Below are 15,537 nucleotides of genomic sequence, written 5' to 3' on the forward strand. Positions count from 1 at the left end.
TATTGATATTCTAGAATTTATTCATTCAATGAATTGAAAAATGACAATTGCACATTTAACATAAGGAAGGGTGATCCCACCGGCCTTAATGTTACCAATTTTAAATCCGTCACAAGTAATGAGATTTTCAAAGTAATTTAACAAAGCCCTAAAACAGATTCCATTATGTATATATTATATCCATCAATGAAAACCAGGATAACCTTGATCTGAAAAAGCCATCATATTCCAGAAACCTGGATAGTCTGATGCCTGGTGGATGATTAGGTAACAGTCTGAAACCTGGATAGTTTGATGCCTGGTGGATGATTAGGTAACAGTCTGAAACCTGGATAGTCTGATGCCTGGTGGCTGATTAGGTAACAGTCACACAAGTTTGTCTAATACAGAATAATTATACATGGTTATACTTCCATCCTGGAATGGTATGACAATTTCAAAAATGAAACTAAAAACTATTACTGATACTCTTAAATTACCTACTGGTATTATTTAATCCACAGAATTACAGAGAACAATATAGATGACAGAAAAGGAGCAATTAGGCTCACAAGATGTAGTATCAAAATTAAGTAAACTATATTTAAATAGTCTCACACCAGACTGTCCCTTCTTACCGTTAAGCTGAATGAAACTCAACAATTTTACTGGATTAGGCATTTCTTACTATAGAAGGTGCAACGATTAATTGAGGGAGTTTATGATTGCCTCTGGAATGAATACTATAAAATTAAGTAAAGTATATTTAAATAGTCTCACACCAGACTGTCCCTTCTTACCGTTAAGCTGAAGGAAACTCAACAATTTTACTGGATTAGGCATTTCTTAATATAGAAGGTGCAACGATTAATTGAGGGAGTTTATGATTGCCTCTGGAATGAATACTGTAACGTTAGAGGAATAGCTAAGAAAAAGCAGTTTTGTTGAGGAATGTTACTTTGTAACTATCAGTTGCTATAACAATAAAACTAAACAAATTGTGAAGGTACTGTACCTGTAGCAACATCATACTAGCATTGCAAAGTATGTCCTAAGATTCACCTTCTTTTATACTTTTAAAAACAATGAAAGAGTATTCAACTGATTGAAATAAGTGTGATTAAACTGTGATCATTTGTACAATTGTAGGACCATCAACGGAAGAGGTACCTAAGATTCTCGCCCCCCCCCTCCACCCCTTACCACCTTACAAACCCGAACAAACAAAGCTAAACTGACTGCTTCAATAACAGTCATATGTACTGATAGCAGTGAACAGAAATAATGTTTTTCATGTATCATGCATTGTACTCTGGAAGGATGTAAGAAATATCATCCCACGGATGGCGGTACAGACCCTGCTTCAGTCTTCTTTGGTCTAAATAATGACCTAGGAAAGTGAGTAAACGATAGATGTAATAATGTGATAGTTGTAACAATATGATAGTTGTGACAATATGATAGTTGTAACAATATGATAGACAGACAGACAGACAATTATAGATAGTTGTAGATAGATAGATAGTTATAGATAGATATAGATAGTTATAGATAGATAGTTATAGATAGATAGTTGTAGATAGATTTAGATAGTAGTAGATAGTTGTAGATAGATAGATAGTTGTAGATAGATTTAGATAGTTGTAGATAGATATAGATAGTTGTAGATAGATAGATAGTTGTAGATAGATATAGATAGTTGTAGATAGATAGTTAGTTGTAGATAGATATAGATAGTTGTAGATAGATAGTTGTAGATAGATATAGATAGTTGTAGATAGATGGATAGTTGTAGAGAGATAGTTGTAAATTGACAGACAAAGAGACAGATACATAGGCTTACCAATGAAACCCATACTCCTCCCAAGCACAAAGAGGGCATTCAGTGTTCCCATCTCCACATACTCTGCTGCTTCTTCACTGTAAGAAATAAAAGATCAATATTTTCACACCTGTCTTCCAGCCTTTCTCAATATCTTCCACAGAACCTCAGATCATATTTAGTAATCAGATAACTCCTATGAAGATTATGATGTGAATATAGTAATTTGTTCACAATTACCTTGTGAAAGCTCCACAGTTCCTCAGCAAGTCTACCATGGCAGCTCCAATGACACCATCCACATTTAATATCAAGTTTGGTTTCTATTCAAGACAGAAAGTAAAACAAGTATGCTTTCAGTTTTGTTTATGCAGCATCAAAACAACCCATAATGCTGTTAATTTCATCACACAGGCTTTAACTACCCAAACATTTCATGCATACTACAATGTTTTACATAGGGTACCATATGTAATAATTGATTTAAATAACAGGAATCAGCAGCATATGCACTCTTTGGTGTTTGTTGTATTAAATCTATCAGCAAAGTATTGAACACTAAATTAAGTACTGCTCTCAACAAGCAGAACTCATAAAACCTCTCCAGTGACTCATTATTTAAACTAACAACTATACTAACACAGAGTAATAAACCTTCACCATGCTTAGCAATGTATATAGCATAAACACCATTCTATAATGTAGATATGCACCTTAACATACTCATAGGTATAGGCTTTGAGATATTTACCTTAGCTGTTGTGATTTTCTCCACTTTAAGAGCCCAATCTAGCAATGGAGTTGCTGGAAAGTTAGCTTGAGCATACTCCTTCAGAATCACCACACGTTTGTCTGGATTGTTCAGCTAGTAGAAGTGAAAACAATAGCGATGATTATGCAATGAATGTTCAGTTGTTTTTGTGCACTGCATAAAATTAACCATCTTCACTTTTTCAGTGTCTTTGCAATGTTAACAATTCCTTTGAAATATTGTGGAGGAATACTGATAACAAAGAAAGGGAGAAATATCATTAATGCTGTAGAGTGCATTTAATGAGTAACTACATCCCAGAAAAGTAACATTCATTTAAATTTAAATACTGTATTTACTCCACATTCTTGTGCAATATGAGTGTTCATATTTATACTTACAGATTTAACTCTATGACCAATTCCCATGATAAGCTTGTGTTCAGCTCTCATCTTATTGACAAATTCCATTGGAATAAGCCCACTGTCATAAGCCTCTGTGTACTGTTTAGCAGCTCCATCTAATGCCCCTCCAAATCTTTCTCCCTGGAAGAAAATCATTCAATTCCACTCAACTACAATGACAATCAACAAAGAAACCAACAAATGCAGGCTCAGCAACAAAATGGAATCAACCAGAAGTGTGTATACATAATATCTGGCAGTGGGAGAAGGGTACCAGCATGCTGACCTAGCCAAGATATCAGTAGTAGTTAAAACATCAATCTCTAATGGCGTTATTCATTGCAATGACAAAAAAGTCAGCTTTATAAACTTAATGTGATCAGAACGAACCCACCAAGGTTACAGTCTTGATGCAAGGGGACTTGAGATGGAGAGTGTTTCTGCCCAAGCTCTATTGTGGGTGATGTATACACCCAGACATGGATAGTATCCAATACTAAATCATTCAGTACTCTTTGTTGAACAAATGTCAACTTACAATAGTCAAGAGTCCTGAACACAAGGATGAGATAAGATCCTTGCCTGCCCGGGCCGTTACGATGCAGTTGTGGGCCCCAGACACTGCTGGACCATGGTCAGCTGATATGATCAGACACATCTCAAGGAATTTAGTAGCATAGGGAGGCAATCTGATGGAACAAACATAAGAGTATTCAGGATTACCAGTGATTGGGGGATATAAGAAATTACAATATACAACCCTCTGCTTTATAACAATCCTTATTACAACTACCACAGCTAAAATATTCTAAACTCCCTGGGCTAGTTTGACAGTATCTGCAAGCTGGTTCTTAGAGGTACACATAGGACGCCACATAAACCAGGAGGCCAGAGTTACCTATTATTCATCATTTGTACCATTCTAACTGATTTCAAAATGCACTAATGATCTCCATCTGTAAGCAGAGTCCAATATGCTGAAACAGACTTCAATAACAATAATTAACCATCTGTCTGCTTAGTCAGATGTCCACAATAAGAACCAAGCTGGCCACTAAAATAGAAGAACAGACAAAACCATCATAGTGAATAAGTGGTACTAATATAACCTACAAAGGCAGGATAATGAGAGGAATAGTCTTATCTCCTCCCCCACCCCCACCACACCCCCCTCCCCCATCCCAATCCTTCACAGAAAAAATTTAACTCACTGACCCAAGTTAACACAAATTCATAGAAACTGACAAACTGCATTTACAGTAACTGAACAGATAATAAATACATTTCTCTCATTACATGACACTGTTTGTTTGCACTTCTAATATAATATTGTTCTATAAATGAATCAAGCTGAAAACCAACCTTCTCTGGAACCAAAGGAGAGACAAGGTACCTCCAATCCCAACATTTTTCTCAAACACATCTGAAATGGGCATACCTCCATAGAGGAGTTCCTGGCCTCTCTCATCCACAATACTTGTCATAAATGATGCAGGTTTACGAATTAAGCCAAGTTCCTAACAAGAAGTAAAATATAAAATGGATTATCACTCTCATGACCAGCATAAACAGGTTTAATCATTAGCATGTTCAAAGACTACTCTGGACATGAGATGAAGTATACACCTGTAATCTAAGACTTGTTGAAGTATGCTCTGGCCAACTTAAGACAATGAAAAATGTACTTTACAGGCTGATCTGTGAAAGGAAATCGTTTGCTAACCAGAAAGCATAAATATAGTTAATGCTTTATTGGTAATAAGTTCAAACTGCAAGAAATTATAATCTTGTAAATACCTACAATGAAATTTCTACTAGAAACCATAATCTCACATCCCAGTCAGCTTCAAAATGTGGTCTCAAAGTATGCAAATATCCTGTGCAATCCACACAGTCAAGACAAAAGTACTGTATCAACTGCTATAAGTTGCTTAATGTAGACAGAGTATAGAGGGAGAACTATGGATATAATTAGGATATACTGACTTACTATTGCCAAGTTGAAGTCCATTGGTACTGTAGGTGGACTAGAGAGGGAGAACTATGGATATATTGAGGATATATAGACTTACTCTTGCCCAGTTGAAGTCCATTGGTACTGTAGGTGGACTAGAGAGGGAGAACTATGGATATATTGAGGATATATAGACTTACTATTGCCCAGTTGGAGTCCATTGGTACTGCAGGTGGACTAGAGAGGGAGAACTATGGATATAATTAGGATATACTGACTTACTATTGCCCAGTTGAAGTCCATTGGTACTGTAGGTGGACTAGAGAGGGAGAACTATGGATATATTGAGGATATATAGACTTACTCTTGCCCAGTTGAAGTCCATTGGTATTGTAGGTGGACTAGAGAGGGAGAACTATGGATATATTGAGGATATATAGACTTACTCTTGCCCAGTTGAAGTCCATTGGTACTGTAGGTGGACTAGAGAGGGAGATTTATGGATAAATTGAGGATATATAGACTTACTCTTGCCCAGTTGAAGTCCATTGGTACTGTAGGTGGACTAGAGAGGGAGAACTATGGATATAATTATGATATACTGACTTAATCTTACCCAGTTGTAGTCCATTGGCACTGTAGGTGGACTAGAGAGGGAGAACTATGGATATAATTAGGATATACTGACTTACTATTGCCCAGTTGAAGTCCATTGGTACTGTAGGTGGACTAGAGAGGGAGAACTATGGATATAATTAGGATATACTGACTTACTCTTGCCCAGTTGTAGTCCATTGGTACTGTAGGTGGACTAGAGAGGGAGAACTATGGATATAATTAGGATATACAGACTTACTCTTGCCCAGTTGAAGTCCATTGGTACTGTAGATGGACTAGAGAGGGAGAACTATGGATACAATAAGGATATACTGACTTAATCTTGCCCAGTTGTAGTCCATTGGTACTGTAGGTGGACTAGAGAGGGAGAACTATGGATATAATTAGGATATACTGACTTACTATTGCCCAGTTGAAGTCCATTGGTACTGTAGGTGGACTAGAGAGGGAGAACTATGGATATAATTAGGATATACTGACTTACTCTTGCCCAGTTGAAGTCCATTGGTACTGTAGGTGGAGGTACCTCAGGCTGAGGGACAATCTTTCCTTCTTCAACAAGCTGATTATAAACCTCACTAATGGAAATAACAAAATTTACAACATACAAATTTAATTAATGAGGCAAACTGAATTGGTACCAATCTCAGTCCCAAGCACAACCATTGGAGAACGCATTAGAATGCTTGGCAGAATTTGCACTATAAAAATGTATTTATAAATATTATTATTATTATTTCTAGGACATAGAAACCCTTCAAGTGATGGACAAGGAAGCCATTAGCTGATCTCAATGTTTTTAAATTTAACATCCATTAATGTCGCAATGAGATATCGGAGGAAACATTAAACAATAGCCAATCTCTTTGACTATGCATTTTATATATCTCCTTTATAGAAGGCATCAACTCAACACAGCTAACATATTTAGCACAACACAAAGCAGTGTCAAAGGTCTTTACGACAGTCTAATCATGACACCTTATGTTGTAGCATGTTTTACAATGTCACAGTCTGCGTTATAATGTGTTACCATAACATGCTTTGTGTTAATACCACAGTATGCATTATCATGTGATACTATGACATGCTTTGTGTTACAATGCCACAGTATGTGTTATCATGACATGCTTTGTTACAGTATGTGTTATCAAGTGTTACCATGACATGCTTTGTGTATGTGTTATCAAGTGTTACCATAACATGCTTTATGTTTCAATGCCACAGTATGTGTTATCATGTGTTACTATGACATGTTTTATGTTTCAATGCCACAATATGTGTTATCATGTGTTACCATAACATGCTTTATGTTTCAATGCCACAGCATGTATTATCATGTGTTACTATGACATGTTTCGTTTCAATGCCACAGTATGTGTTATCAAGTGTTACCATGACATGCTTTGTGTATGTGTGATCAAGTGTTACCATGACATGCTTTGTGTATGTGTTATTAAGTGTTACCATAACATGTTTTATGTTTCAATGCCACAATATGTGTTATCATGTGTTACCATAACATGCTTTATGTTTCAATGCCACAGTATGTATTATCATGTGTTACTATGACATGTTTTATGTTTCAATGCCACAGTATGTGTTATCAAGTGTTACCATGACATGCTTTGTGTATGTGTGATCAAGTGTTACCATGACATGCTTTGTGTATGTGTTATTAAGTGTTACCATAACATGCTTTATGTTTCAATGCCACAGTATGTGTTATCATGTGTTACCATAACATGCTTTGTTTCAATGCCACAGTATGTGTAATCATGTGTTACTTTGACATGTTTTATTTTTCAATGCCACAGTATGTGTTATCATGTGTTACCATAACATGCTTTATGTTTCAATGCCACAGTATGTGTTATCATGTGTTACTATGACATGTTTTATGTTTCAATGCCACAGTGTGTGTTACCATGTGTTACTATGACATGCTTTGTGTATGTGTTATCATGTGTTTCCATAACATGCTTTATGTTTCAATGCCACAGTATGTGTTATCATGTGTTACTATGACATGCTTTGTGTATGTGTTATCATGTGTTTCCATAACATGCTTTATGTTTCAATGCCACAGTATGTGTTATTGTGTGTTACTATGATATGTTTTGTTTCAATGCCACAGTATGTGTTATCAAGTGTTACAATGATATGCTTTGTGTATGTGTTATCATGTGTTACCATAACATGCTTTGTTTCAATGCCACAGTATGTGTTATCATGTGTTACTATGACATGTTTTATGTTTCAATGCCACAGTATGTGTTATCAAGTGTTACCATGACATGCTTTGTGTATATGTTATCATGTGTTACCATAACATGCTTTATGTTTCAATGCCACAGTATGTGTTATCATGTGTTACTATGACATATTTTATGTTTCAATGCCACAGTATGTGTTATCATGTGTTACTATGACATGCTTTGTGTTACAGAATGTTTTACCACACTATAGTGTACTCACTTGATCTTCTTATCCAAGTCATCAAAGCTACTGGGTACATAAGCACCTGCCACTCTCAGAGCTTGATTCTTGGCCCCGGATGTCTCCCTTTCAGCATTAGCACATGCACCAGCATGACCAAACTGAACCTAGATAAATGCAACCAGAATAGAAAGATTAACATTGCAAAAACAATCCATTTTACAACCATTTTCTGCTGTTGGTGCTGTTAACAAGTTTGAATCATACAGTACCATTTGGTTTTCACATAGATCAAAGGCACTGCAAACCGAGGTGACTTCCAAACCTTCTGCTGCTGAACCATTTGGTCTTTTCATACTTGTTTGGTGGACACGGAAGCACGCAGATACCAGAATTAAAAGAATAACTTACAATAGCTGTAATATCAGCTGAAGATGGCAAACATTTCAAACACAATCATTGATTCTGCTCCAGCCACAATATCTAGGGATACTGTAAGGCTAATCCACACTAGGATTAGTGGGATGATTAACTTGAATAGGAGGGTTAAGAGGAAAACAAGCAACAAGTTTGCAAAAGCAACTTATGACTTAGCTGTAAAAAAAATCCCATACCTCTGATGAAAACATTGTGGAACAAGTACCAATGCACCAAGCCACAATGGGTTTGTTGATTCGACCATTTTCAATGGCATTGCAGACTTCATACTCTTCAATACCTCCAACCTAAATGTCAAGAAGAATACAATGTTGAAGGCCAGGACAAGAAACATCAGATGTCAGAAATTACATGAAATGATCACATGAAAAAGCTTGAATGCATAGAATCAAATGAGAACATTTCTAGCAATGTTTCCAGCTTCTACTTAATTTGTTGAGTTAGGGTTCATTGTCTGCTTCTTACTACAACTTTACCAAAGAACTGACTATTGTTTAAAGTAACATGTTTTAGTGATAAAGTAAGATCCTTTGATTTTGATGGTATATTTGCAGGTACTTTGGTTTTACTAGCATTAGCAGCCCCAAGAAACATACACTGTCATATTAATTTGAAACAATACTATTTCAGATAACAATGAGTTGCATAAGTAAATGAAGTATTACCCTTTAACAAATCCAGCAGTTATATACTATTAAGTTCACATGCAAAAACCAGGATATGAATAAAACATATTTTAATTATAAATATGCATTGACTAATGAACCTGCATAAGCCAAAGAATTACTGAACCTTCAATTAAAATTTGAAGAAAAAGTAATTAAATAAGCATTCTGAGATTTCAAAATTACTCTTGGGAATTTACGTTCTTTACAATTTAAAGAATTCACTACTCATGAGAAACCCAACAAAATCTGTTAGGTGAAGTAGAAGGAAGCACACATGTGCATCATTATGCCCCTTATCATCAGTATGCCCTTATCATCAATATGCCCCTTATCATCATGAATATGGTTAAGTCATACCTCTCCAAGAAGAACCAACATTTTCACAGCTGGATCATCATGGTAACGTAGTAAATGATCTAAGAATGTTGTACCAGGATACCTGCAAGTATGAAATGTAACATGTTATTTAAATTAGCAGTTGTTTATTGAGTGATATGTAAATTAACTATCATCAATATGGACATTAATTCTACATAACATGACTAGTAACTAAATTTCAGAATTGATGAGATTAAATACACCATCAACACTGATTCCTGTTATACAGGCTTCTAATGTAAAATCCCCATTTTCCCATCTCCCACATGACATACTCTATACATGCTCCCACCACCCACCTCCACCCCTGGTATGACAACATCCATGGATGCCTCTTTCAAAGCATATCCATCACAAGTGCATTGCCGGAGTAGAGAAGATTGCAGCAGACAATTGGAGCCTACCTGTCCCCACCAATGGCCACACCCTCAAAGACGCCATCAGTATTTCTGGAAATGATATTGTTAAGTTCATTGGACATTCCTCCAGAACGAGATACATAAGCGACACTCCCTGGACGGTAGAGCTTAGATGAGAGGATGTTATCCAGCATTCCACCAGTGTTACCAATCTTGAAGCAGCCTGGTTTGATACCACCCACCTACAAAGACACAATCCATTGTAAAGCTAATGTCACACAGTATCTAATACCAGACTCTGTCCACTCATAGGTTCACCTGTAGAACTGTTTCAGCAGTTTGACAAAAGCAAAGTACTTACTGAAGTAAGGTATTGAGGTCACATGCTATTGTACACAAACGTTCTAATTATGACACAACATTAGAAACAGCAAACGCAATATCATGTATCTGAAAACATTATAACCTGTTACAATCATACTGAAGAAAATGTAGTTGGATGAAACTCTTTATAACTCACTTAATGAATGCTTGTCACCTCATATCTCATACTCAAATTAGGTGGTCGGGCGGGGGGGGGGGGGGGGGGGGTTAGGATACTGTCACATAAAGCTATGAATTGAAATACTCACAGTTGCTGGACCAATGATAGTTACTCCTTTCTCTTTGGCTGTTTGAACTAAGAGCCTGGTTTTGTTTTCTGGAATTCCTTCAGCAATAATTGCTATAGTCCTGATCTAATAATGACAACAAAAAGAAGAAGGGTGACAGGAGGATTGAATTATCAGCAACACTGTAAACTTCTTAAATCAGCTTCAGCTTCAAAGTCATTGTAACAAACATACAATCATGGTATAATCAACATTCAGTTATTGAACATTAATGTAATGTTAGTTTATAGGAAAATCAAACCTTTAAACTTTGCATTTGTTTTTTTTTTCCTTCTTTCTTGCTTCACATAAAGATATCTAAACAATGCAAGACTAAATAAGAGCTACCAATAGCTTATTGGAGATTGAAAGCAATAGGTCATTGTTAGTTTACATCCCTGCACTCTCCCATGGTATATACATAGACTATACATAGTACATACATAGACTATACATGGTATATACAATCATAATTCAATCCACACATGCTTCTACAATAGCAATTTCTATTTCAAGACTTTTTCAACCCTTTTAAGGTAAATCAACTGTACAAGTAGTACTGAATGGTTTCTTGTTTGTTAATACATCTTTTCTTTTACCTGTGGAAACTGCAATGTTTCTACTGTACTGTCATATGCTGACCTCAGGGATGCAAAATTGATCATGATGTCTGTCTTAGGGTGAAGTTTCATGGCTTTAGCCATGCTCTTGTAGACAGGAACTAAAATCTCCTTGTGACCCCAGTAAAATTTCTGTTTATGATCTCCACTAAAAATATAAGAAATCATATAAAGAGAAATCATATAAGAGAAATCATATTAGAGAAATTATATAAAGAGAAATTTTAATAAATTTAAATGCCAACTTAGATACATAACATGGTATAAAGATTATTAAGAGAAGCAGACGATAACAGCATGACTAAAACAATATATTAATAGTAACTGTGCAACATTTTGATGAAGTAAAACAATTCTAAACCATAAACATTAAGGTTATGCATGCTGCCACAATTTATTTGATTTTGAGAGGAATTCGCATAGGGTCTTCATTCATAAAGACAATACATTTTTTTTACAAAAGTTGAGTATGTTTAAACCAAAACATGCTGCTAAAGATATCATGTACATGCAAAGCTTGGCTAGGCAACCTCTGTTGCCAAAGTGTTGTAGGTCTATGGTAAGTGCATGCAAAAGCTAGGCAAGGTAACCTGTTACAAAAGTGTGTTAGGTCTAGGGTAAGTTCATATATAAACTGGCTATGAACCTCTACTACCAAAGTGTGGTAGGTCTAGGGTGAGTTCATATACAACACTAGGCTATGAGCCTCTGTTACTAAAGTGTGGTAGGTCTAGGGTAAGTTCATACACAACACTAGGCTATGAGCCTCTGCTACTCAAGTGTGTTAGGTCTAGGGTAAGTTCATATACAACACTAGGCTATGAGCCTCTGCTACTAAAGTGTGTTAGGTCTAGGGTAAGTTCATATACAACACTAGGCTATGAGCCTCTGCTACTAAAGTGTGGTAGATCTAGGGTGAGTTCATATACAACACTAGGCTATGAGCCTCTGTTACTAAAGTGTGGTAGGTCTAGGGTAAGTTCATACACAACACTAGGCTATGAGCCTCTGCTACTCAAGTGTGTTAGGTCTAGGGTAAGTTCATATACAACACTAGGCTATGAGCCTCTGCTACTAAAGTGTGGTAGATCTAGGGTGAGTTCATATACAACACTAGGCTATGAACCTCTACTACCAAAGTGTGGTAGGTCTAGGGTAAGTTCATATACAACACTAGGCTATGAACCTCTGCTACTAAAGTGTGGTAGGTCTAGGGTAAGGGTTGAACTGATATTAGGTCAATGCTGTTAAACAAATGGATAGATCATTGCCTAATTCTTTAAATATGAATCTTAAACCTACACGAATGGATAGATCATTGCCACCACAGAAGGAGTTTCCCTTTGGCAGGAGTGATCGAAGTCCAACATCCCCTGAACAGCCCGGTTCTGCATCCCAAAGATGAAACACTGAAAAGGAGAAATTTGGTACCAAAATATTTGGGTTAAAGTTCTTGAAAATGGCAACATTCATGGAATATAAAATGAAATTAGGGTTAGACTTTCACAATATTTTAATCAGGAATATCTTTTTAAGGACATGTAAAACATGTTCCTGAATCCAATTTAAAATTTCTAAATTTTCTAAAAAATCTAGATGTTACATTATTCCAGAGAGAATAAATATCCATGTCTTGAAGTAGACTGGATGAAATAAAGTACAAATTTACACTTTTACATTCCACAAACAGAATTAAAAACTAAGTGCAACTACGGGACAAAAAACATGCATTAAATTTATTACTTTGTGCCAATATTGCCAATACCTGTTTTGGCTGATATTTGATACCCCAATCCCCATATCAGCCTGATACTGATATATTAAAATAGCCAGAATGAGGTCGAATTGCAGGAAAAGTCATAAACTAATATGTATCAAAATAACAATTGGCTAAAACAGATTAAATAAATTGTCGCAAGTAACAAGAAGTGGGTTCAATACCTGTTTGTCATTATCGGCAATGAGGATACCAGTTTGCCACCGATATTGCAAACATAGGCCGATAACGATTATTGGCCCAACACGAGAATCTATATTATAAATTCATAGTATCAAGCATAAAGCTTAAAAAATATTCATAACACAAGTAGTGTCCTAAATTGTTATACTCTTGGAAACAACTTACTGTGGAACTCTTTTTAAAGAGGGGTTTTTGAGCAAGTGGTGTTTGGTGTTTTGGCCTGGTGCTTGGTGCTGCACCATTAGTAGTTCCTGTGGCTGTTGGCTCAGATGTGGAACTGGTTCTTCTTGGTGGATTGCTAGACTGAACAAAACAATAACATTTTGGTGAAAACCATGGTAAAACAAAAGTTCTCAAGACCAACTGGAATATAATGATGTAGAAATTACTGCAGAAGTTACGGTGAAGGTCACTTAATATTTATTTCAGTGAAATCCGAATATCAAAAAATGTTGGAATAGCAGATACCAGCCTTGCCAGGTACCTTAATTTGCTGTTGTGATAATACAAAATTTGATGAAATCACATTGATTGAAATTAAAATGAGGCAATAACCACATCCCCGTTGACTGAAATTCACTGTTGGTGCTAACATGGTTTAGAGCTTATTCTTACTTCAATAAAATTTTGAAAGAGCACAAGACTCTTTGAAACAAACTTCAAGGACAAAAGGTTTTAACTTTATGAAGCATTAAGAACCTGAAAGAAAACAATCTACGCATTTCATGTTTTAGATTATACCAAGGTACTTTAAGGTTTTTTTTACTAATAATAAAGTTAGTACTAAAAAATAGAAAGAAATGCAGTTAACACAACAAACTAAAAGTAATTTTGGGTGAAAGGTCACATTAACAATAGAATCAATGCTTCTATAGCCTGGATTAAGTAATGTTAGGATGTGATACATTATAGAACATTTAAAACAACAACCAGCAAGAGAAAGATATTAATATTGAAAGAAAGAGGTGAAAAGACAGGAGTGCAAGACTAATACGCAAGTACAACTGTAATTGAGAATAAAACCATGTACTAAAAATACAACCACACATTGAGAATACTACCACCAATTGACACTACAATGATGTAGTGAGCATACAACCACATACTGAGAAAACTACCACATACTGAGAAAACAACCACACATTAAGAATACTACCACCAGTTGACACTACAATGATGTAGTGAGCATACTACTACATACTGAGAAAACTACCACATACTGAGAAAACAACCACACATTAAGAATACTACCACCAGTTGACACTACAATGATGTAGTGAGCATACTACTTCATACTGAGAATACAACCACATACTGAGAATAAAACCACACATTAAGAATACTACCACCAATTGACACAACATTCTTAAAAGGAGTTAGGACTTTTGGCAACAAAATAAAGCAAAGTGTGAGCTCACTCATGTGAGGAAATGTCTCAAAGCTTTGTACAGCAAACTTAAAATTGTAAAAAAAAAAACATATTCATGAAGTAAATCAATAATAAGACTGTGTTGAGAAATCAGATGGAGAATGGCCAATCTATTTACAGGCACAATTGAAAGACTTAATCCTAGGTAATCTGTAGTAAATATTTCAAGCATAACAAATGCTTACTAGATAGCTTGCAGCATCACTTTGTGCTTGTGATTAACATATCTGGGAAATCTATTGTTTGTAAAAACTGTTTGGTTTGGCTAAAGGTGTGTTGTTGCTCTCCATTAAAACTGATCTTTTTACTCTGGAGGAATATTAATAGCCTTAAACTAACCCTCTTATTCAATGGCCATTAACTAACCTCCTACTCCTCAATGGCCATAACCCAACATCCTCCTCCTCCTCCTCAATGGCCATAAACTAACCTCCTACTCCTCAATGGGCATAAACTTACCTCCTACTACTCAATGGTTATAAACTAACCTCCTACTCCTCAATGGCCATTAACTAACCCTCTTCCTCAATGGCCATAAACTAATCTCCTCTTAAATGGCCATACGCTATTCCCCTCCTCGATGGCCATAAACTAACCCTCCTATTCAATGGCCATAAACTAATCTCCTCCTCAATGGCCATAAGCTACTCCCCTCCTTGATGGCCATAAACTAATCTCCTACTCAATGGCCATAAACTATTCTCCTCCATAATGGCCATAAACTAACCCTACTCCTCAATGGAACATAAAAACAACAAGTCACTAAAGTTATTCTCACCAGGTACTTTGGCAATCTGATAATATTAAAAGCACTGCTTTAAAGTACAATGGTGCAATGTGCTATTTGAACCACAATATTTTATTAGCAATATGTGTAACCATTACATAGAGCATGCACAGCAATGATTTATTTTGTACAGAGAAATTAAGTATGTCACCATAATACCACAATACATAACAGCAAATGGAAAAGCATACCTCAAGAAGGAAGACAGAAATATGGAAAGGGTTGCCACTAGTACTTGAACTGAAAAGTCTACAGATACATCTTTTACCAGCCCCCCCCAA

The 15,537-nt window shown here is 35.9% G+C and overlaps 1 protein-coding gene across 2 annotated transcripts in view; it reads right to left on the reverse strand.

The window, feature by feature from the left end:
* LOC139958381 (ATP-citrate synthase-like) overlaps nt 1–15,537 on the reverse strand; it is a 33,539-nt gene continuing 18,002 nt past the window's right edge. For both annotated transcript variants that reach the window (XM_071955409.1, XM_071955408.1), the window contains 16 exons: nt 13,206–13,343; nt 12,383–12,489; nt 11,060–11,228; nt 10,443–10,547; nt 9,856–10,052; nt 9,431–9,512; nt 8,582–8,692; nt 8,007–8,134; nt 6,013–6,106; nt 4,319–4,473; nt 3,495–3,645; nt 2,954–3,097; nt 2,553–2,666; nt 2,042–2,124; nt 1,823–1,899; nt 1–1,369 (listed from right to left, as the gene is read on the reverse strand). In XM_071955409.1, coding sequence (XP_071811510.1) covers nt 1,278–1,369; nt 1,823–1,899; nt 2,042–2,124; nt 2,553–2,666; nt 2,954–3,097; nt 3,495–3,645; nt 4,319–4,473; nt 6,013–6,106; nt 8,007–8,134; nt 8,582–8,692; nt 9,431–9,512; nt 9,856–10,052; nt 10,443–10,547; nt 11,060–11,228; nt 12,383–12,489; nt 13,206–13,343 — 1,947 coding nt within the window. In that variant the 3' untranslated portion in view covers nt 1–1,277. The remainder of the gene's footprint in view (nt 1,370–1,822; nt 1,900–2,041; nt 2,125–2,552; nt 2,667–2,953; nt 3,098–3,494; nt 3,646–4,318; nt 4,474–6,012; nt 6,107–8,006; nt 8,135–8,581; nt 8,693–9,430; nt 9,513–9,855; nt 10,053–10,442; nt 10,548–11,059; nt 11,229–12,382; nt 12,490–13,205; nt 13,344–15,537) is intronic.

Source organism: Apostichopus japonicus, chromosome 18, assembly GCF_037975245.1.
Source record: "Apostichopus japonicus isolate 1M-3 chromosome 18, ASM3797524v1, whole genome shotgun sequence".
Taxonomy (NCBI): Eukaryota; Metazoa; Echinodermata; class Holothuroidea; order Aspidochirotida; family Stichopodidae; genus Apostichopus; species Apostichopus japonicus.